This window comes from Sparassis crispa (assembly GCF_003851025.1).
Source record: "Sparassis crispa DNA, contig_000014F, whole genome shotgun sequence".
Lineage (NCBI taxonomy): Eukaryota > Fungi > Basidiomycota > Agaricomycetes > Polyporales > Sparassidaceae > Sparassis > Sparassis crispa.
Genome location: NW_020939761.1, coordinates 405,979 through 428,776, shown reverse-complemented (window position 1 = coordinate 428,776; position 22,798 = coordinate 405,979). Strand labels below are relative to the sequence as shown.

Genomic DNA, 22,798 nt, shown 5'->3' with positions numbered 1-22,798 from the left:
CACAAATATTCCCTGTTACTACATAGGTAGCAGCATCTTCCATTCTAGATCTCTCATGCAAAAAAAGGACCTCTGAGGGGGCAAAAACGGGATCGGTCAATGTTATGGACATGTCCGGGATCGAACCGGACCCCTCTCGCATGACAGCGTGATTTACTGCGAATGCTAAGCGAGCGTGATAACCAACTACACCACATGCCCAACGCAACTCAAAGTCAAAAATCTCTACAGGTCTTGTTTATGACCAGGGACCTGCCCTATGTAACTGTTCGACATCCGCTCAACATCGACCACCACGCATCATGAGCACACCTCCAGCAGTAGCTCCTGTTGCAGCCCCAAAGGCCGAGCGTGCATCCTCGGGAGCCCGTATGCCGTCGCTCAACCAGCTCGCCGCGCGCATCAACCTCAATTCCTCAACCAACCCCGCCTCCGCCGCCTCACGTCCCCGCCTCGCCGCCGCCCTCCTCCGGACGAGTTCCCAGACCTCTCTTTCGACGGTCACATCCAACACCGACTCTGTAGCGGTACAACCGCCAGGATCGCGATCCGTCTCGCCAGCAAATCTCTCCGCCTCCGCGCCGCACAGCAACTCCACTACTCCACCCATCCCCGACAAGGGCGAGCAACTCACTACAGAGCGGCTCGAAAGGCTTAACAAGGAGACGGAGAAGAAGGAGAAAGTGCCCATAGGGTACAAGAATATTCCCAGCCTCGACGCTATCACCGCCCGCCTTGCAAAGGCGAGGACGCTTTCCGTCGATGGCTCCGCGAAACCTCCAGAGGCAGAGACCATCGAAGATCCAAAGACACCTGGTCTACGGATAAAGGCACCGGAGCACCCGCTTGAGCATACATGGTAAGCAGAATTTGTTCATGCCATACAATCGCGAGCATGAGGAGTTGGCGTTGGGGCTCGAACGTGCAAAATTCCGGACATTCTTTCGCTCGGCCTCTCGTCTGTGTCTGGTTTGGCAGGTTCATGGGTGATAGATTTTACTTCGGCGACTTTGCGGTGCTTTAACTTCTGCGGCTTTTAGCTCGGAGGTGAGGCTTGCCCAAAGGATTACATGAATTTTGCTGGATTCTCGCCCCGCTTCTGCGACGTGTCCAGGCTGTCGATTTTGTTGCTTCGTAGCGGAAGTGTGACTGCTTGATGGAGCTTAGTCCCAAGCTTGTAGCCATTGAGCACACATTTGCCGCTAGAGCAGCTTATACAGTCTTTTCTTCAAGAACCAGGCTGCTATCTGAGCAACGGTCACAGCCCCCCCTGCGATCGTCTGCCGAGTTTCTTGGCGCCGCAGGAGCTGAGAAGACCAATTTGGGTGAGACTACCTTAGAACGGAGACGTGTACGCGTCATGCGCCAGTCTGGTCTAGTCCGGTTGAGCGCAGGTGCTGTCCGGGTGCTGTCTGTTGCAGCGGACTATTATTATGTTAGAGCCTACGGTTCAATTTCTTACCTCACTCTCGCCTCAGGATGCTCTACCACGACTCGAAAGCCAAGACACCTTTCACCCCAGCGACGGCGGGCGCGATCCCCGAGCCGCCGCAGTCCGCATTCCAGCCGCCCGAGTCGGAAGAGTACGAGGCAGGGCTGACGGTGATCGGCGAGTTCGACACGGTCGAGTCGTTCTGCCGGTACTTCAACTGGCTGAAGCCGCCGTCGCGGCTTGAGCGCAATTCGAATTACCACCTCTTCAAGTCGGGCATAAAGCCGATGTGGGAGGACCCCGCGAACGCAGACGGCGGCAAGTGGGTGCTCACGATGAAGAACAATCCACAGCTGCTGGACCGCTGCTGGAGCTGGCTCGCGATGGCGCTCGTCGGCGAGGACCTCGATGAGGGTGACGAGATCTGCGGCGCGGTCGTGAGCCTGCGGAGCAAGGTCGACCGCATCCAGCTGTGGACGCGCACGAAGGACGACGTCGAGAAGGTCAATAGCATCGGGCGCAAGATGGTTAAGTTGCTTGACGTCTCAGAGGTGGACGGGATCGGCCTCGAGTTCCAGGTACGCAATGTGTTACCCGATTAATCTATTTTTTTGCTGACTGTTCGAATCGTCTATGGCAGTATAACAACGACGACCGTCCAGTTCCGAACAAATTCCTCTCCATCATGGCGCTCCCACAGTCGTCGTATCGCTCGTCGTTCCATATGAAAGGGAATAGCCCCGTCTCAGCGGAGGGCTCCAGTGGAGGAGCACCTGCCCCGGGAGGCGCGTTTGCTGGGTTCGGCGTTGGCGGAGGGGGCGTGCTTGGCACCTCGGGCTGGAGAGGTAAGACGCGTTGAGGAGCTTGGTCCGTCGGATTGGAGGGGGGAGTTGCATTGATGAACCTGGCTGTTGGGTCGGAGTTGGGACGCGTTGATGAGCTGGTTTGCCTCGGACTGTGAGCGGTTTGTCTTGGGCAGTTCTTGGGCGGTGCACGGATATGTGGGGAGGGGTACGTCTTATTTATACGACGACATTCAATGTAGCAAAAGATACGCAATTGAAGAGAATCTCTCAGGTGGGCCAGGTGGCTGTAGTCTTGTTTCTGTAATCCATGGCTCTGATTCTCAAGGGACGCCAGAGATGCGTCCACTGCTTCCCAATGCTCCAGGGATTGCAATTCGGAAGGTTAGTGGTTGGCGAAGTGATAGTGAGGTACTGCAAGTTACCGCGAAGTATTGCAGGCCAGGTTCGACGCAAACACCTCTGATAACGCCGACGCGGAACGCGGACAGTCTTGTCGGCCGCGTTCGAGTCTCAGACTTTTAACAGGCACCGAACATGAGCAGCTAATGTAGTTGCATGAGAGCAGGAGTTTCGTATGTCTATCGCAGTCGACTATGATCAGATTGGTGTAGATTGATGCACTTGGGCCAGGGGGTCGCCTGGCAAATATTTTTATCTCGAGTATACGAGCAACGGTTGTGGTGGGCAAAGTGCTCGTGCCATTACTTTGGGTACAAGCAAATACATGCTCGGGGGACCGGCCAACCTTAACATACGGGAATCCATCCGAGAGTGGGTGCGACTGGGAACCGGTGCTTTGTATATAACGCGCTGACTGCGGAAGGGCCGTGAAGAGAACAATTTTATTCCAAACTAAATAAAATTATCCGAGGGGGAAACGTCAAAACAGGTGTGCGCCACGCAGTGTTGCAAGCGAGGTTCGAAAGGCGCGGGGAAGGTTGTGCAGGGATTCGTGAAGGAGCAGACCTCGGAGGCAAGAAATCGCGACCGGATGGTGAAGCTTGAAGGGGTGCGTGTAGAGAGGAAAGAGGCGAGGAGGCGCAGGCCAGCCTGTCACGACTCAAGAAGGGTACTTACCTGGCTGTAAGCATTCTAGCCTACTCTTGACGAGGTCAGTCAAGGTTGTAATTATACTCAGTTGCGACGGGTCCCGGTCATGAGAAGTGGTACAATCTACGCCCAGAGCGAAGCCATATTCACGGTGGGAGTCACCAACATGACAGAAGACACCGAGAGGACAGTTGATCGACATATTTCCTTCCTGGATCCTCTTGAGAACCTGTTGACGTAATCCGTGAGATAGATTGGACAATATATGGATCATACTACCGAGCTTGGGAGCAGCGAACTCAAAATCCTCCTGTGTGACATTTGGCCACCGTTCTTGTAAGTACCTGCAAATTTCAGCAGTCTTGCACCTGGCATACAGTTGAGTCGAATGGCTTACTGACTCTCGTGCAAGTATGCACTTCAGCACCAGAACACGAAGAATTATCCAGCGTTGCAATTTCGTCTACTCGCATGTTGTTAATCAACTCTATTTCAACAAAGGGTTTGAAAGCTCACTTTACGCGAGTGAATACGCAAAATCGCAACACGGGAAGCATACCCCTTGGCTAAGCAATGCAGTACCAGGAGACTACCTGAACTCTAGGCGCTTCACGGGTAGCTCGACGACTACCTTTGTCTCTTGGACCTATTTCTCACGACCACTGACCATCTCGCATATGCTGTCGCAGACCTACCTCAGAAACACGTCCGTGGTTGCCGTTCGCCGAACGGGTGAGTGGTGGTGGAGAGACCGATGAAGTGTACGTGACCGTGTACCGGCAGCAAACGCTGGGGTACGACTCGCTGCGGCGCGAAAAGGCGGTCGTTTTGTGCGGTTCCTTCAAGGAACACCTCGGAGTTGAATAATAGTACAAATCCAAGTGCATGCTTATGCGGTTGCAAGAAGTGCTGAATGAGATGCAGCTGAAAACTACCTACCACTATGCGAGACGCGCAATTCTCGGAAAACCCCACGCTGGTAAATGTTGTGCAAACATAGGCTCGTTAACCAGCCTCTAGTAGATAGGAAGAAGGAGTCGTTCCTAGTGCAAACAGCAATAGCAATCACAGTGTACAACGAGAGAAGTGACATGGAGAAAAAGGTCGGGCAGGTCGTACTTCAATCCGTTGTTGCGGCGAAACATCGTCAGATTTCCTTCGGAGTCTCAAGGCCTGCGCAAGACTAGGCGTTATTGACACCTTGCTCGGGTGCAATGTCGGCACCTGCAGCCGCCTTGCTCGCTAGATTCACCGCCCTTCCATCCGGGATACGAATAAACTCCAGCCTCCTCGTCCCTGCCCCTTGTGCATGTTCGACGATACCATCGAGGATATAGTATCCCTTCCGTTCGAACTATGAAGAATATGAGAGAACGTCAACGACACCTCGCACACAGAAGATCCGAATAACGAACCTGGATGATATCGCCCTTGTTCAGATCAAGGACGTTCGCATCCGCGAATGCTTCCTGACGGAACTCTGTAACAGGCGTGATCACGTCCTCCAAGGCGTCGTCCTCGCCCAGCTTCTTCTTCGTGATGAGATAATCATAGTCCAGGAGCGTGACATCTACAAGGGGATGCTCCAAGGTCGGGGATGCCAACCAAGTCACTTTCTTTTCGGTCTTCCTGAAATCACCTTCTAGTTTCAGATCCATAGATATGCAGGTGGTACGACCAGACGGCGAAACGGTGTGGGAGCGGACTATGGCATTTCCCCAGGACATGAGAGTAATCTGAGCGAAATACGTCAGCTTCGCAATTAATAATTGACCGTCCACATGCCTACTTCCTCGTTATCGTTGAACGAAGCGGCATCAAGCTGTTCGATGAGGATAGATGAGCCGTACACTACAGTCTTCTCTCCGATGTCCACATTCTTCTTATGTTTCGGCTGCAATCTTGTCTCGTAGCCCGCAGGTCCTCCGAGAATCATTACCGGAACTCTGAAAGAGAGAAAACGCTCAGCACTCCATCACTCTCTCCCTTGGTTGGTTAACTCCCGTACATATCTTCCTTGAGCACAGCCCAGAATCGTGGCGCAACAGGGTCTATGATTTTTTTATTGAGCGCCCAGATGGAGTCCCACTCGAGGGAAACGACCGCCTGTGAGGGACCTTGGGACAGCATGAATTGTCGGATGGTTTCTACAGTCATTCCGCGACGGCGGATCCCTAGTGAGAACGAAGATCGATACTCATGTGATATGAGAATTGCAAACATGACACGGTACCTCTGACAGTTGGGAAACGCGGATCATCCCAACCACGAACAAGCCCGCGGTCAACGAACCACTGAAGCTTTCGCTTTGACAGGAGCTGGTTGAAAAGCATCACCGTAATCCTTCGCCACGATAGATGCAGACACTACCCACCGTGTAGATGAAATTTAAGCGGCTACCATTGCAAGGGATCATCATTAAGAGGTGCCCATAAATGACATGAACGCACCTGAAATCCCAAACAGACACACGGCGCAAGCCGAGAGCCTCGATCATCCAATAGTACTGTGGGTTTCTGTCGCGATACTCGTTCGTCCTGAGCGCGTGCGTCACGCCCTCCAACGAGTCCACGATAGGACACGCGAAATCGTAGGTCGGATAGACCTTCCATTTGTCCCTACATTGCGCGGGGAATTCTCAGTTGTCATACGTCGACATACTATCAAAACATATACCCTGTGCGATGGTGAGACACGAGATTTGTGCGGTAGATAACTGGATCGCGAAGAGCCTTGTTGGGATCATCGACGCTAATCTTCGCTCGGATACACCAGCGAAGGCCTCCCTCAGTCCCAGTACTCATCTCGGAGAATCGCTGCAGGTTTTCTTCGACTGTAGCGTCGCGTCGACTGGAAGGGATACCATGCCACCGTTCGTGAGCCATTTGCGACTGTGGGCCGTGTTGCTTCGAGGGGCACGAACAAGGAAAATCGTGAGGGTGAGAGTTGTCGGTGTCATCCGCGTAGGCTTTGCCGCTCTCTATCATCTTGACGACAAAAGTATGTAGCTGCGCGAAATAGTCTGATGTGTGCGAAACGGAATCTCCGACGATGTTGAGGAGGCGAAGGTCTTCCAGGATTGTGTCCTCAAACTCGGTCTGGTTACAGAGTGATCGGTTTCAAATCCGCGACAGAGAGATGTTGCACGCACCCGTTCCTTGGACGGGTTAGTGTCATCGAAGCGAATGATCAATTTTCCCCCGTACATCTGGGCGAAGTATTGATTCAGCATGGCAGCCTTTGCGTGCCCTATGTGTAGGTATCCACTCGGCTCTGGGGGAAATCGCATGACAACTTGGCCCACAGTGGCGTTTGGGAGACCTAGAGCAAAAGAAGAGGCTGTCTTGGAAGCAGACCGTGCGTTTAGGACTTTAGCCTCGAGCAGTGAGCTGAGCACAGACTGAATAGTAGGGAGGCTTTCCAAAAACGAGAACCAGCGAAGTAGATGCCAATGACGCTGGTTTTTGAGAAGACCCACGAGCTTGACAGAAGCTGTCAAGGCGTGAGTAAAGTGAACGGTCAGTGAAATTCGAAGACCGGCCTTTAATTGCGCCCCAGATGACCCAATCTGCCACGGTGATATCATGGCCAATTAGAAATGTTCGAAATGTGAGATGGTCGTCCAGAAAGTTAAGAGCGGCGAGTGTCTCATCAAACGCCACAAGGGTCGGCATTGTCTTCGCCAGCGACACGAACTCCTTCGTCTATGATCTCGGCTTGAATGGAAAGACATAAGAGGTGAAAATCAATACGACTTACTTTCTTACTGTCTCCTGGGATGCCACACTGGAGCGCATTGACAATACCATCCTCGGATTCGATCTTGTGTCCATCGATCTGGAGGATCGGGATCGTAGCGGATGAATCGAAGCTTAGTTCAGCTTGGTGTGTGTAGTATGCCAGAGCCGCCGCTGCATAGGGAAACGCTGCCGCAGAGACAATCAGTCGTCCAGGCATCATGGTGATAATTATTAAAGTGCTATTGAAGACTCGGAGGCAGTCAAATTTGACTCAAATCTGACTCGTCGTTTCGTCATGTGACTCAATTTTGCTTCGAGCTAAATTGCCGAACGCACTGGAGGCAAAAGTGGATGTTCTGCCTTGGAACAGTGTCTGAACATCCAAGGAACAGATTACATTTTTGGACATGTCACATGTTCTGAACATGGTAAGGAACATCTAATATGTCTCGCACAATGTTCCATTGGAGAGCATGCTGGAGACATGTTGCATGTACCATTCTGGAACATATAATATGTCTCACACAATGTCTCATTGGAGAATGTCCTGCAGACTTGCCGCATGTTTCATTCTGGAACATTTATCATTTTGCTACTATATTCTGGGCTTATCTCTTGATGCAATATGCTCTGTATAATAAGGATTTCCCATGGCCAAACACATTACATTTCTGGCTGCCATTAATCTTCAGAACATTGTGAGAAGATGTTAAGTGCTCCTACTCCAAACATACAAGATGTCCTGGGCACCAAGAACATTTGCAGTACATGTAAAATTTTAGTAAAATTTTAGTATGTATCATACATGTACTGCAGATGTTCTTGGTGGTCAGAAGATCTTGTATGTTTGGAGTAGGAGCACTTAACATCTTCTCACAATGTTCTGAAGATTAACGGCAGCCAGAAATGTAATGTGTTTGGCCATGGGAAATCCTTATTATACAGAGCATATTGCATCAAGAGATAAGCCCAGAATATAGTAGCAAAATGATAAATGTTCCAGAATGAAACATGCGGCAAGTCTGCAGGACATTCTCCAATGAGACATTGTGTGAGACATATTATATGTTCCAGAATGGTACATGCAACATGTCTCCAGCATGCTCTCCAATGGAACATTGTGCGAGACATATTAGATGTTCCTTATCATGTTCAGAACATGTGACATGTCCAAAAACGTAATCTGTTCCTTGGATGTTCAGACACTGTTCCAAGGCAGAACATCCACTTTTGCCCCCAGTGACGATAAGTTCGCGGCCCTTGTCTAAACGGTCACTACTACTTATATGGCCCTCATCAAATACTTCCCTCCCTACTTTCCCTACTCTCGCCTTGGCACTCGTCGCGATCCCTGACATTATGTAAAGGGTATGCCAAAAATATCCGCACACTTGCGATGCAGTTTTGCGAGCGCAGTCTCGATAGCAAAGAGTCCGGCAGCAAGCGGAGAATTAGGTCGCGCAAAGATCACCTAGTCAAGTCGTGGTAGTGACTTCCATCTCTCGCCAGTATGGCTGTCGCGCTACATCTGACCAAGCTTGACCAGCGAGTGACATTCTCCTCTTGCTCGAATCATGATCTAAGATTGTATCTCAAATCCATTGAGCAAGAAACAATCAGTTGGAGTAACACAGTCGAACGCCTATTATACGGCTACTCAACCTCACGCCAAGGCCTGTCGACGTTCACGTCCAGGTCATCATCCTGCAACACCCCGTCGGCCACCCCTTCCAGTGTTAATGCCTCCATTCTCCTTGCAAAATCATCCATATTGGCCAGTCGCGATTCGCGCACCTGTCCACTGAAATCGCTACCGGTCTCCACCGGTGCGAGTGTATCCCAAGAAGGGGCATTGCCACGCCATCCACCGTTGATGTGCGCATAGTTCAGAAAGGAGCGCCATAGCGGGTCAAGTGATAATACCGAAGGATCGCCAACGACGATGAGGAGGGCCTGCGCACGAGTGACAGCGACTGCAGTGAAGCAGAAAGGTGAGTTTTCAATGAGGATACTGAGCGAGAGAATACGCACCGTTGAAACGGCGTGGATTGGCCACGAAGCCAAGAGTGTGTTTCAGGTCATACTTGACGAACTCTCGGCTGCTCCGAACAGTGGATATGATGATCACACGCCGTTCCTGAATGTGAACTTTGAGCTTGATAGCCCGCTGATAGTATCCTGAAGCAACCTACCTGGCCTTGGAACTCTTCCACACTGCCGACCTTAACTCCATCAGCAATGGGTCTCAATACCGCTCGTATCTTCTGGCACTGTGCATGATATGGTGCGATTACACCGATATCAGCGTCCGCTAGAAAATGCATCCCCTAGCATGAGGATACCGATTCCGCATGATGATGGAGTCCTTACTGATGCGTACGCGCCTGTCTGCTCGCAGTAACTGAACATACTCCTTCACTTGTGTCACCTCATCGATATTGAAGAACGAAGGCGATGACGCTTCTCGAAGGTCACGACCAGAGATTGCGTGTACAATGATAGGGAAATTCTTCGATACCAGTATAGACGAGCCGATGAACGAGTTGATGACTCCTGCATCTCCACAGGGACGCAGATCTCCATGGTAGAATCGTTCGTTCGGGAACCTCAATATATTTTCATGGGACCGGAAGTTCTGCACCAACTTGACCACCCTGAATGCATCAGTCAGCCAGACGCACATGTGTTCATCATCCATCGTGAGGATGGACAGCAAATGACTCACGACTTGCCGTAGCCTGCTTGCTCGTCATAAGGCTCGCGCTGCATCAGCCGCTCGAGGTAGCTGACCTCAAGTCCTAATTCGCGCGCGATCGGTGATCGAATGATAGGTCCGAGCTGTTTCGGATCGCCCGAAAGTACGACATTTGTACTGTTGTCCGCCATCGTCTTGACTGCAATCATAACTTCCGGCTCCGTCGCCTGGCCAGCTTCGTCGACAAAGATATGGCTGAAATGCCCACGAGGCATTCCTACGCCATAAGTGAAACCGGCAGAGACACACGTCGAGACTATCACGCGATAGCGCTTTAACGTCGCTACTGGTGGGACGGAATGGTGGCCAGATGCGGTCCTGTAGCTGTAGGTAAGAAGTGCATCGGGGACCTGGTCCTTGAAGCGAGACGGAGCATAGAATCTGAACAATTCGGCGTTGCTCAGCTTGTTGATGAGACGGGAGGCAATGAGGTCCGCGGCACTATTGCTCGGGGCGCATGCGAGAATTCGGGCCTGTGGGTTGTGGTTGATGAGTTGCATGATTGCTTCCACAATTGTGATGGTCTTCCCTGTCCCAGGACTGCCGCAGAACACAAGCGTAAGATAGAAGTAACGCATCAGGATGAAGGACTGTATACTCACGGGCCAAAAACAACGAAGGGAGGGGCACCAGCTGGATGATACACAATCGAAGTAACTGCTTGGAGCTGCGCTGGGTTGTTGGCTATCAACTTGTTATGTATACCGGCCTTCATGGTTGCCACGGATGGCGGATTCCCGGTCGAGACATGTGCCACGAGCGGGAACAGGATTCTGTCAGGATAGAAAGCGGTGTCGAGAGCTTGGTGCTGACGGCGCAGAGGAATACGATTCAGTTTGAATCGGATGTTGTAACGTTGACTCTCAGAGTGGCCTCGGTAGGACCCGTTCAGACAGAGCCCCACTTCCTCCCGGTGTACGACGTGGACATAGCCCTCGTACCACTTCCCTTCCAAAGAATCATGCGGGTGGACCATGATTAGGTCGCCTGAATGAAACGACCATGACATCGGCGTTGTATTACAAAGATGGCAGGTTGGTACTCACCAACAAGGACACTCGGTCGCTTCTCCGCCAGTCCGGGAACAGCCAGACTTAAGGAGGTGAGCAAAAGCGGAAGGAGTCATGGATGGAGACCATCGTACTAGTAATATCTGTTGTGCCTGTTGAGTTGTGTCCCGTTGATGTCATATATTGCGAGGTCGAGCCTATATAACATCATTGTCAGTGAAGGCGCTGCTTCCGTTATAAATGGGCCACTTACTCTGTGCGATGTTCTTCCGCCCATATGAGCGCTTTGAAATGTTGGCCGTGTGTTTTGTTGTCAAGAGTACTGGGCAGAACCGACTGCCGGAAGAAGGTGATAATGTTCGCTGATGATCCCTTGGATAAGGCGGAAGATATGCGGTTGGGAATTTCCGCGCGAGGCAACTTCACCACGTATGGAATGGTATTCTTCGACTCCGGAGGAACGCCCGAGACTACTTCGCGTTCAGGTTCTCTCGTTGTGTGCTTTCGGGGAACGTAAGGTGACTTGGGTTTTAGCAACTCGTGATCGGCTTGACTGCCGACGATCGCTTTTACTAAACGCACGATCACAAACTGCTGCTGAAGTACGGTGTCCTTGAACACCATCTCGAGACGATCTTCATATTGACCACGATGGCTCTGTTGAAACTTCACGGCGATGCGTAGATCCTGCCTATGCAGGAGTGATTGACTAACAAATTGGGAAGATAACGAGAAGCTATATCTGCTATCAATATTGTGATATTTATATCCTGGCGACCACTTACAATGTAGCAACTCTCGTGTTAGACAATGCCGAGAAGAATTTGGCTTCCACAAAAGTGATCTTCGACAAAGGCACCGTGTTTTGAGCCGTAAGGACGATGCTGACACCCTGTTGGGCATTTTCAAGCTCCACAATGCCAAAGTCCGCTCCGGTCTCGCCATGAGAAATGACTACTCCGTGTTTATCCTTCTCGGCCTCTTCAAAGGCTGCTTCGTACCTGGAGAAAGAGACCTTCCTTTGGTGAGACCGCGATAATGTATGTCGAGCCCATGAGTCTTCCAGAATGTCATTCTTGCAAATATTACAGTGGATATGTCCCAGCGGAGTAACTGGCTCTTGAGGCTCAACGACGGGACTAACCGCTTGCCGTGCGGCGGCTCTGATGTGACGTTTCCCTCCAATATGACCGCTCCAATCACTTGGTCGACTGGGCACATTAGTTTTGCATATAGAACAGTGAAATAACACCGTGGTACCAGTGACCTTCTTCAGGTGCTTTTGACCTTTAATATGGTTGTCGTAGACGTGAACACTATAACAAACGACGCTGCAGACTCTGCATATGTGCACATCATGTTTATAGCGACACGCAGTATCGGTGCAGACTCCGGCGGATAGTAGTGCAGGACAGATGGAGACCATTATCGCCTAGGGACGGGGAGAGTCGATGAGAGACAGGAAAGTCCACGAGTGCACCTCATGCCACGCGTTCTTATAGCCAGACCAGGCGCGCCTTTTGGCGCTGAAACTACTTACGAGAAGCGACGTCCTTCTGCTTTGCCACGAGGCAGAGAGGTTAACTCGGATGGGCAAGTATTATGAGGAGCAGCTCTTTAAAAAAAGGAGCGGATCCCAGGATTGGGGTTTAGTACATGAGATCCATGTCATCAAACAGGCCATAACGATTAACGAAGGAGGTTGTGGATACGGTAGAAGTGAATTGGTCATGAAGAGCACTCGGCAGCTTGGCTACTCCGCACTGACAAGTTACTTATGTAGCGTTATGAGGTAGCGACAATCGCCCACATGTGCCCACTGGTGACACCGGCAAGTGCCGTGATCGCATGCCACATTGGACAAGGGTAATCGTTTGTTACGTTCGGCAAACAACGTCCTCAGTTACGACAGGTCGTGCAATAGACATGAATATTGCAAGAAATGTTACAAACTCTGCTGAGAGCGAAGCAAAGTGGTGGAAGGGGCCAATCGTGTAGATGGGGACAGAAGACACTAAGAGAACAGTTTGTTGACCGACGTGTTTCCCTCCTGGTTCTTCTTGAGAACCTGTCAGAGTAGTCCGTGAGATGGACTGAGTAATGGCTTCCAACGTTTGGGTCATACTACGGACCTTGGCAACAGCGAACTCGAAATCTTCCTGTGTGACATGCTGCCTCCGTTCTCGGAGTGCATACATTCCTGAGAATAACAATGAAATGTTTAATGAAACAGTTTTGATGGTGTTCAATCGAGTGACCCACCAGCTTCCGTGCAAATACCACGCACTTCAGCACCAGAGCACTGTCCCATCTTCTCAGCCAGAGCACGAAGATTTATTCCGCGTTGTAATGACATCTACTCGCATGTTGAGCAACATGGACAGGATAAAGGAAAGGAAAACTCGCCTTCCGCGAGTGAATGCGCAAGATAGCAACACGAGCCTCAGGACCTGGAGGTGGGAACTCAATCTTGCGATCGATACGACCGGGTCGGAGCAGCGCAGAATCAAGAATATCTGCAGACTGGTGTCAGGAAAGTGATCACACGCAACAAGGAAAAATCACAAACCTATTCGGTTAGTCGCCATGATAACCTTGATATTCTTCGTCGGCTCGAACCCATCCAGCTGGTTCAGCAGCTCCAACATTGTCCGCTGAACCTCGGAATCGCCGCCGCCGGAACCGCTCTCCCCTCTCGAACTTCCAATCGAATCAATCTCGTCCATGAAGATGATACTTGGCGCGTGCTCTCTGGCCATGACGAACAATTCCCTGACCATCCGACTACCCTCGCCGATGTACTTCTGAACTAACTCAGAGCCGGACACCCTGATGAACTTGCAATCGGTGTGGTGCGCAACGGCTCTCGCGAGTAATGTCTTCCCCGTACCTGGAGGTCCGTAGAGAAGTACACCCTTTGGTTGAGCAATACCAAGAGACTCGAAGAGCTCTGGGTGCTTCACAGGCAGCTCGATGACTTCCTTTATCTCTTGAATCTGTTTGTCGAGACCGCCGACCATCTCGTATGTGCTGTCGGGGACCTTCTCTACCATCATAAGAGATACGAGAGGATCCACCTTGTTCGGCAGAATCTTGTGTATTGTGTATGAATCAGAACGGAGAGCAACACGGAGCGAAGGACGCAGTGTTGAGACATCAATGTCTGAATCGAAGTCGACAACTGGAGAATAAGGCGAATATAATTTAAAGACGTGGTAATACGAAAGAAGATGGCGCACTGTATTTCCCTTCTGGCTGTACTTTCACCAGTACTTTGTTCTTACCCATAACCTTCACTACTTCGCCGACATAGCTGCCAGGCTCGTGGAGCAGCTGCAGCTCCTCGCGTAGCAGTCGCACTTGTATGCGTTTGTCAATATCAATCGTGAGCAGGAACTACCAGAAACCGCCGCTTACTTACCTCGGGCATTCAGCGCATTCCGCTGAGCCTCCAAACGTCGCAAGTTCTGGGTCTTCTGGTTGATGTCAAGTTCCGCGGTCTCTATTTTGGCCTGATAGTACAATTTTATCCCACCAGGAGGCGTAGGGGTCTGCACAGCGACAGGCATAAATGGCAAAACAAGATGGCGAATACGTGAAGAGAGGGCTGTACTAGTACTAGTGTGCTCGAAGGTCTACTACGCGTCCTTGCGTTACTGTGACATCTTTGTAATGTCACAGGTCAGGCCCATCCCGCGAATCATCGAGTCTGACAGCCTTCTAGTCGAACCCCGTCTCCCAACTTAGGCTGAACGTAGTAGCTCGTCATTAATAGGAACGTAAGTAAGTATGGGAATAGTCTGGGTAGACCGAAGGCCCTGGCCAATTCGCGGATTAAGCCGCCGAGGGCGAGGTGGGTGCTTGGATTTTTCAAGGGATCATACGCACGTTTGTTGATGTGCAAGGAAATACCGTGCCCAATCCATTATAGGGAGCTACATTTACGCCGGCGGGGTCTCCGATCATAGGTTCTGCTACCGGGCTCATGACGAGATTGCACCCCGTTGCTTGCAATTTTACAACCGCTGAGCAGAGAGTAACACCCGAAACCGTCCTGAATATGTGACCTGGATAAATGCAGGATTTCAGCGACTCACACTGTATCGTAAGCACACCAAATTGATCAACAAAATTTGCATCTGAGCTGAGAACTGAAGTGAGACTCAGTTGAAGAATTGGATTTACGGGCATCCACAAATTCAGGCCTCAAATGGATCAGAAATTGATACCTGGATCAAGACATCTGGGGCCCATGAAGCCTTCGCAGCTGTCAGAAATTTAATATGGATGGAAGGAAATTGTCACAGTCTGATAGCGTGACATCCAGCCTTTGGGCGAGCAGCAAATCCGAGATGGTCTCAAGTGTATACGAAGTCGCAGCTCCAGACATGTGGGTTCCTGGGTTTTCGCTACGTCCGTTGATAGTCGCGGCATGCCTGGTGTGCTCATAGCAAGTGGCCTAGCGAAAATCGCTCCGCTGGCGTACTGATGGGTCCAATCCTTTATTTCCGGAGAAGCTGATCGCCTCTGACCTTGCATCCTTATCTGATTTTCTCACATCTGTTCTTTCACTCACTGCTAGATGAGTTCCCGTCTGACCGATAACCTTTTCGTCTTTCACCCATCTGCACCTCCGGAATCAGCCGTACTCGTGGGGACCACATTGTCACCGGATTTCGTTTCAACTGGTGATACGACAACATTCGGGGTTTCGCGATTACGGTAGAGACGCCTTTGAACCTACATTTGGTGCTGATCAGCCTTGCACGTAAAAGACGTCATCCAAGCCTATGGAACCACCCCTGCCTCACTCCTCACCAATATTCAGCCGCGTGTTCCTGCCCTGTGATAGCCGTTTCTCCCCAGAGTGGTTTCCCATGCAGATGGACTAGACCCTCGGTATTCGAGACTCGGGCGGCAGGGGCGTTCTCGTCAACTAAAGCTACGAGGCAAATCATCACATGCAAGTGGGTACAAATCTGGTCTCGAGCTCAATCTCCCGGTGGATGCGGCACGCAGGTAGTCAAATCAACATACACTCCTTACAAGACGCTACTCCACCACTGCCGCACCGGCGTCTCGATATCGCACATCTGAATGCACGCAGCACTTCCTTTCAGGCTCCACCGTCGATCTCGAATATGGGTCATGGACTCATGTGAAGGGCAGGGCATCAACTTTGACAGCCTTGGCACTGCAGGCAAGAAAGACTCACATGCCATATTTTTGTTTGAGTGCTGCCCACCCAAGTGCAGCCGTATGATACTGACGGACAAACGTGTTCATTTCTTGCTCCGGTATTCTGTTGATGTCCACTTTGTCCCAGTATCGCGAAATCGCAAAAGCGATATCTTGTGCGTCCTTTTCCATCGCACGACTGCGGAGCATTTGTTTCAAGACGACAGACATCGTCAAATCGAAAAAATGCGTCACACTTACATCGTCCATGCCTTCAGTTTTGCTCTGATGAATTCGGAGATCGTCAAGAATGGAATACTTGCTATGGTCACTGTGGTAGTCGAGTCTAGGTGTAGCGGGCCCTCCTCTCCCGCGGGTAAAATTTCAATCTATCATTCGGCGTTATCAGTGAGCACTGTGTACGGAGGATTCTGAGAAACTCACATCAATTCGGGGGATTAACCGATGGTACGTCGCATGCAGTCTGCTTAAGCATCACTAACGGGTGTTGTAAAAATTTCAAGAGGCGATATCACCGACTGCTCCATGAGGATACCGTCGTCGTTATGTCTGGGCTTCCAGCGCATGCTTGTCGTACGCGACGAAATGGATGTGTAGACCCTCCTTCGACTATGCAAAAGATTTCCTGCTGTATGGTGAGTTTCGTTGCAAAACATCAGTTATGACCCACATACGTCAGCAAGAGGGGCGTTGGACAGCACAGCGGTCATGACACTGCCGTAGAATGCGTGAGGGACTCCTCTCGCTCGTAGGAGCTGGGAGAGCGCTGCTGCAGCCTCCAAAAGTCTTCTTGTTTCGTGCATGGTCAAGAGTGGGGAGAGCGAGAGCTTGTCAAGCTGTTGACATCTTATTGGACTACTGAGTTGCATTCGAAGCGAATGGAGAATACAGGAAGAGCGATTGGGAGAGCCAAGATGTGGTCGGAAGTAGTTCCGTGGCCCGTCAAAGCCGAGAAAGGCGCAGGCGTCTGATACAAGACAACATGTTTGCCGTTCTAGCTCGTCTGTAAGATGATCATGGCATTCGCCACTATCCTTGACACTGTTGCAGCGGACTCATCACATGCCCTCGGAATGCGCATGACCTGCGGAATTAATAAATATGGAGGCCTTATTACACAATCTGGGCTTTGGCGGTGAAAGGTTCTAAGGCTCCGGTTCGCTCATTCCTTTTCTTTCTGTGGATAGCAGGGGTATGGATCAGTGGCGGAATTGATGGCGGAATAGGACGTCACTGTGTCTTACTATAATCCGAGAATTTGTTGTTTGTTGCGCAAAGCATGGTAACCGAGCGGTCGAAAAATACAGAATCCCAATGCAACAGACATTCACGCGTATTCTCGACTTGCTTTGCCCACCTTCCGTGCACCGCTGCGAGGCACAGCTGAGTAAACTTTGTTGCGGGAAGAGTAGAACATGACTGAAGTGCGTTATCCCGGTTTGGCGACGCAGGAGGATGAGGTAAGCACACCGGCATTGCTCCGGGATGGCCGCATAGTCACGGTGCCGCTCATTCGTCCATCCAGACATTTGTTGCGGCAGGACTGTGCTTGTGGTTGTTTCAACTGCTCGTACTAGGTCAGGCTCTCCCGCGCATGCATACGCTCTGGACAGCGGCAGGAAGCCATGTGAGGGCCCTCGTCAACGCGTTTGCCAGGCAGTCCAACGTTCTTCTCCAGTCGCACCTGCTCGGAAGAACGTGTACTTTTCGCACTGAGTCTCGATGTTTTTCCCATTCTGCGACTAAAAGACCCATTCGCTTGGTCTCTCCACTCTATCTGTCTCGCTTTGGGTTGTCTCATTCGCCATCTGGTGGAGCCCGGCGAATATCATGGCTACACAAGTTGAATTTACGGCCGGGTGAACCGTACAACGAACCGTCGGACGGTCAGGAAGAGGCGGCCAAAGTAGCTATACTGGAGAAGGCCATGAAATCGCGTCAACCTGCGGACCTCATGCTGCGGTGTGAGTTCCTTTCTTTGTACGCCGCAACACACTGATGACCGCGACAGAGGACAGGCACAATACTGGATGCCGACGGTTCGTACGTTTTGAATTTCTCCCAAGGCCATTGAGTGACCTCTGTTGCGTTTTTAGGCAACGTGAAGACAATTTCCGGCCAGTTCAGAAAAGCTGATTTGTGTTCGGAACATCGTTTGAACGTAAGCAGGTCGTCCTGCCGATTCTCACAAGCAACTGATAAGTCAGAAGATAGCCCCGTGATCTACGTAAAATAGATTCCAGGATCCCGAACCTCGTGCCCACTATCCTTGTGCGGAAGGAAGCTATACTTGTATGTAGTTGTCTCATAGGCGCTTCTGTTATTTCCTGTTATTTAGCTCGCTATTTATTCAGGTCAATATGCTTCATATTCGCGCCCTCATTAAGGCAGATGCCGTGGTTCTTTTCGATACCTATGGATCGGCAGACTCTAGGCTGCATTCCGTCTTTCTGTATCACCTGGAAGTAAGCGTGTTGTCGTCTGGTATGTCTACCCTATTAACTGCATTTTCTTAGCATAATTTAAGACTCAAAATGTCTGGACTACCTTACGAGTTTCGGTCAGCACCTGTTACCCTTCGTCTTCTCCGCAATGCGTTGTCTCATATAGTACATGCTTTCTCGGAATACCAGGGCACTGGAGTCGGTACTTTTATCGGTGCTAAGTGCTCTGGAAGCAGAAATGGTCTTCATCCGCAATCTTGTTGGGGGGCTCCTGGCTGAGCTGGAAGACGACATTGATCATGACCGCTTTAAGCGTCTTCTGCATTACTCTCGACGCCTGGCTGGCTTTCAAAATCGAGCTAAATTGGTGAGTGCGCTGCATTGGCTCGTAGTCACATCGGACGTATGATTTGTGCTTTCACATAGGTTCAAGAAGCTCTCGAAGAAGTTCTCGAACAGGGTGTGTAACCATATACTTGCACTTTCTCATTGTGGCGTGTTACATCTGTGCATTCTAGACGAGGACCTTGCGGCCATGTATCTGACTGGCAAGCAAAATGATATTGATCGGAACCCTGATGATCATGAGGAACTGGAGGTACTCCTTGAGTCATTCGCAAAACAGGTGGAGGAGATTGTAAACGAGGCGGAAAACATGCAGGTATAAATTCGCTTTCGTATCCTTTCTGGTTGACGAGGGTTCTAACTCTTTAATCAGAGCAATGTACAATCAACACAGGAAATTGTAGAACTGTTACTAGATTCTAATCGTAATGCGCTACTTACTCTCGATCTCAAGGTATGCCAACTTATCGGTGTGTTACCTTTTTGAGTTCCATTGATTTTTGATCATAGGTGTCAATACTGACTATGGGTGTTGGTATCGGAACTCTGGTTGCCGGACTGTTTGGCATGAATGTGAGCCATCAACCTTTCATATTAAAGAGACATTCGTGTAATTCTTCGCATACAGTTGAGGAGTCACCTCGAAGACAATGAATATGCCTTTGCAGTCATGTCGGGCTTCTCCATCATCGTTGCGGCAGCATTCGCTGTCACAGTTCTGCGGCGGTACACGTCCTATACCATAACTGATGTGCGGCATCCTCTGACTATCCTCTCTTGTTACAGACTAGCCAAAATACGGAAAGTTGGACTTTCTGCAAATAATCGCAGGCCAGCTAGGAAGACCTGGTTGCCACATTTGTAGGACGTGTTTCTGTGATTCCATGTCTTGCTGCAGATATCACCAGCCTGCAGTATGAAGGTTTGTGCAACAATCTCACATACGTATTTCTTGCATGTCATAATACATCGCCGTCAGATTACATAGGATCCCATGCAATTAAATTATTTCGCCACATCTCTTACGTTGTCTGCTGGTACGTAGAAGATGACTGTAGTCGCTTTCTGACGCGACTCCTTGTCGAGAGGTCGGACAATTTAGGCGGAGCCCAAACTTTTGTAGCATTCAATAACATGGAGTCTTACAGCGTGTTGCATAATTGCGTGAAACCCCGGGATTTCTCTGGCTTATTTGGCCGGGGCAAACAGACCCATATCCGGTAGAGTTTTGGGCGTACTGCCCGATGCAACCCCGACCTTCCCCTTATGGCTTTGTTTGCGCAAGACAAATAGCGCACAAAAATCCCAAGTTTCACGCAATTATGACACGGTATGCACGTTGGCACGGTAAATCCGTCGAAATTCACTAGTCTTCCTGATGCTTTAGCTCCACCCCAGTTTGGGCACATTGCAGGCATGGCGAAGTGCGGTAATAGAGATATGATAGAGAGGTGTATTCTCCTTCGGTGTGAGACAGAGAAAATAGAGAGATTCCTACGAGACTCAGGCATATCAGTCTTAAACCAATATAGAGCAGATAGGACAGCAAAAGTCCCTGGAAACAATCTTAAATAATATTAATATCGGAAAGTATGATGAATAGATGCCGTGTAGTAGAACGGGGACGCCAGGGGGACTTCTTGTGCTCGAAACACGACGAGTTCGACGCGATTTACAGGCGCGTCGCACAAGCACGTGATGTGCCGGGTCGGCAATCACGACCTCCTAGTAAGAGCCCCTTATAGAAAGCAGACGTCAGACACGGATATCCGAGGTACGAGGTTGAAGCAGAGTGTCTACCATCTGCCTTCGGGAGACTAGATGACTGCTACTCTGCTGTTATGTAGCCTCGTGAAATTGAATGTTTTTCACGATCGCTTCAATTCAAAGTTTCCGCTTAGTCAGTGCCTGGTTAGGGCTGGGTGCGTTCTGGCCCCCCCTCTCAGGCGCCCTCGGTCCTCCCACGATCTATGGCGAAGACCCTGTACTAATAGCACCGTTGCATTCTATCTTCGAAGTATTACCTGAGCTGGGTTGTTCTCTGGTGAGTTCCGTTATCATTAGACCTTTTTGTCTACTGACTGCTTCAATCACCCTATGTGATACACTGCCATGGCAGCAAGTTTCACCCAAGGCGGTGTAGGACCTGTTTCGCTTCCTGGGACGGTACTTTCAGGTATGGCTTCATCTACAAACCCCCTCAACATCCCGCCCACTCCTCCTATCACGACATCCAACACTCCCACGCCCACATCGGTTACTCCCTCTCCATCGGCGTCGTTCTCCTTTACCACCCCGGTCAATCTCACTTCCTGCAAGTCTGGTTTCGTCGGTTGGAACTACTCAGGCCCCGCAGATTCGCTTTCGCTTTACGTTCTGAATGGTTTAATCATCGAAAACGGCACCACCAACCTGAATCAGTCCATTGCCACGGCGCTCGATCCGACGACGCTCTTGTACATATGGTCTCCGGTGAACGTCGCGGCCGGCGGGTACGTCTTAGCTGCTGAGGTCGCAGGGATTAGTGCCCAGTCGTCAGAGTTCTTCGTCGCCAGCGGGACAAATTCGTCTTGCCTCGCATCGGTATCTACCCCTGAACCGTCGGCCGGCGTTTCGTCCAGCAATCATCACGTCGGGGCGATCGTAGGCGGGGTCATTGGAGGCGTAGCGTTTGTGGTGGTGATACTCCTGATTCTCTTCTTGTACCGCCGTCGTCGGCCGGGTCCCATCCTGCCGCGCACGCGTGCCCTCAGCGACGCCGGCGCGAAGAAAGAGGGGCGTTGGACTGGCTTGTCGTCACGCGATACAGTCAACGGCGATTTACCCACGAAGCGCTCCCACGACTCTGTGTCGCACAGCGAGCACAGCGAGGAGACGGCGGTCGAGCAGTATTCCAGCGAGGATATTGCCGAGGCTAAGCTGGGTTCGCCGTACAAGCGGGAGTCCATCGAGACGGTGCCTCCACTACCGTACACCGAGAGCAGGCGCTCGTCTCTCGCGAGCCCGGTGAGCCCTACCTCGCCGCGTCGCAGCGGATCGTATGGGCGCGGGCGCGCTCGCTCGCAGAGCCAGGTGATGGCCCTGACGGATTTCGGTGCAGATCGCGCGGCGCGCCACGTATCCCGGCGATCTGTCGACTCCTCTATACTCGTGCACAGTCCCGATGCGCTGCAGGGTCCTGTCGAGCTTCCCAGCATACATTCACCTGCCGATGTCGTACCGATAAATCGCTCCTCGTCTGCAGGCATTCCACGCCGCGCGGCTCGCAAGCCCGTTCCTACTTACATGGAAGATGCTCCCGTCGATAACGATCCTGCGCCCGTCAGTGGTGGTTTATGGGAGAATCACGGCAGCAGGTCGCACTCCAGGGAGGATCTGGCGGCCGCAGGGATCAATTTACCGAAATTGGACCACAAATCGAGCTTTGGAGAAATGAAGCCGATGCACGTCTTGATTCCGGACATGCCGCCTCCCCCGCGTGACTAGATGCTGCATTGAACGCGGCTGTACGGTGGAGTAAGTTCATTGTAATTCTTCTTGCCAGCTGCTCATGTCAAGCAGGTAGATGAAAAGCCAGGTGTTGGCCGTCTACGTTGGTTGTTGCTTTATTGTGTCTGCTTCTTGACAGTTAGTTGGTATCCGCGTACTATTTATCCCTCAATGTCTGCCCCTATCCTGCTTCATCTACTGGAGTTTACATCCTGTGCCACGTCTTCGCGCTTCTAATTTGCAGCGATTCGCGGTCTGTAGTGACTCTCTCGCAGTGCTCGTCGCTACCCCTCTCCTCCACCACACAGCCGGATATTACGTGTTTAAACTATGATTTCTCATCAAGGTTGTGTACTCTACGATGCCGATGTTTTTCCCTACTGTAACGGACTCGCCTTCACGAATTTAATGGTTTACGAAGATTGCGGAGTGAGGCTGAGATTGGTGATTAATGTGACTTCTGAGCACGTCGCGATAATGAAATTGGGTTGGGCATCGACCACGTCAGGACTTCAACCGTCGGAGACT

General features: G+C 50.9%; 7 protein-coding genes and 1 non-coding gene across 8 annotated transcripts; 3 read left to right on the top strand and 5 right to left on the bottom strand.

The window, feature by feature from the left end:
* Positions 1-105: 105 nt before the first annotated feature.
* SCP_t1501430 lies at positions 106-201 on the bottom strand. The gene is made up of 2 exons: positions 164-201; positions 106-141 (listed from the first exon to the last, which is right to left on the bottom strand). It is a non-coding gene; the product is annotated as a tRNA-Ala (tRNA).
* Positions 202-302: 101 nt separating this feature from the next.
* SCP_1501420 (hypothetical protein) lies at positions 303-2,291 on the top strand (the record flags this gene model as incomplete). The annotated part of the gene is made up of 3 exons (XM_027764249.1): positions 303-859; positions 1,479-2,010; positions 2,073-2,291. 3 exons carry the CDS (start codon positions 303-305, stop codon positions 2,289-2,291), a joined length of 1,308 nt encoding a protein of 435 aa, XP_027620050.1.
* A 2,180-nt stretch (positions 2,292-4,471) lies between these two features.
* On the bottom strand, positions 4,472-7,248 carry SCP_1501410 (Probable glutamate--tRNA ligase; the record flags this gene model as incomplete). Its single annotated transcript, XM_027764248.1, has 11 exons — positions 4,472-4,642; positions 4,704-5,024; positions 5,078-5,234; positions 5,297-5,462; positions 5,522-5,606; positions 5,663-5,684; positions 5,739-5,906; positions 5,965-6,386; positions 6,440-6,780; positions 6,830-6,992; positions 7,048-7,248. 11 exons carry the CDS (start codon positions 7,246-7,248, stop codon positions 4,472-4,474), a joined length of 2,217 nt encoding a protein of 738 aa, XP_027620049.1.
* Positions 7,249-8,681: 1,433 nt separating this feature from the next.
* Positions 8,682-11,417, bottom strand: SCP_1501400 (P-loop containing nucleoside triphosphate hydrolase protein; the record flags this gene model as incomplete). Its single annotated transcript, XM_027764247.1, has 9 exons — positions 8,682-9,001; positions 9,060-9,165; positions 9,221-9,339; positions 9,399-9,682; positions 9,754-10,323; positions 10,386-10,770; positions 10,830-10,876; positions 10,928-10,990; positions 11,047-11,417. 9 exons carry the CDS (start codon positions 11,415-11,417, stop codon positions 8,682-8,684), a joined length of 2,265 nt encoding a protein of 754 aa, XP_027620048.1.
* A 1,390-nt stretch (positions 11,418-12,807) lies between these two features.
* On the bottom strand, positions 12,808-14,362 carry SCP_1501390 (26S proteasome regulatory subunit 8 homolog; the record flags this gene model as incomplete). Its single annotated transcript, XM_027764246.1, has 7 exons — positions 12,808-12,861; positions 12,926-12,993; positions 13,056-13,149; positions 13,200-13,309; positions 13,363-13,974; positions 14,033-14,152; positions 14,215-14,362. The coding sequence occupies 7 exons, from the start codon at positions 14,360-14,362 to the stop codon at positions 12,808-12,810; spliced, it is 1,206 nt and encodes a 401-aa protein (XP_027620047.1).
* Positions 14,363-15,939: 1,577 nt separating this feature from the next.
* On the bottom strand, positions 15,940-16,795 carry SCP_1501380 (hypothetical protein; the record flags this gene model as incomplete). Its single annotated transcript, XM_027764245.1, has 6 exons — positions 15,940-15,946; positions 16,009-16,170; positions 16,233-16,360; positions 16,416-16,455; positions 16,508-16,617; positions 16,667-16,795. The coding sequence occupies 6 exons, from the start codon at positions 16,793-16,795 to the stop codon at positions 15,940-15,942; spliced, it is 576 nt and encodes a 191-aa protein (XP_027620046.1).
* Positions 16,796-17,407: 612 nt separating this feature from the next.
* Positions 17,408-19,646, top strand: SCP_1501370 (Mitochondrial inner membrane magnesium transporter mrs2; the record flags this gene model as incomplete). The annotated part of the gene is made up of 14 exons (XM_027764244.1): positions 17,408-17,452; positions 17,518-17,956; positions 18,011-18,031; positions 18,089-18,153; positions 18,207-18,284; positions 18,347-18,457; positions 18,509-18,552; positions 18,626-18,803; positions 18,863-18,896; positions 18,955-19,097; positions 19,155-19,235; positions 19,292-19,354; positions 19,410-19,507; positions 19,568-19,646. The coding sequence occupies 14 exons, from the start codon at positions 17,408-17,410 to the stop codon at positions 19,644-19,646; spliced, it is 1,479 nt and encodes a 492-aa protein (XP_027620045.1).
* A 1,247-nt stretch (positions 19,647-20,893) lies between these two features.
* Positions 20,894-22,267, top strand: SCP_1501360 (hypothetical protein; the record flags this gene model as incomplete). Its single annotated transcript, XM_027764243.1, has 1 exon — positions 20,894-22,267. One exon carries the CDS (start codon positions 20,894-20,896, stop codon positions 22,265-22,267), a length of 1,374 nt encoding a protein of 457 aa, XP_027620044.1.
* Positions 22,268-22,798: the final 531 nt, after the last annotated feature.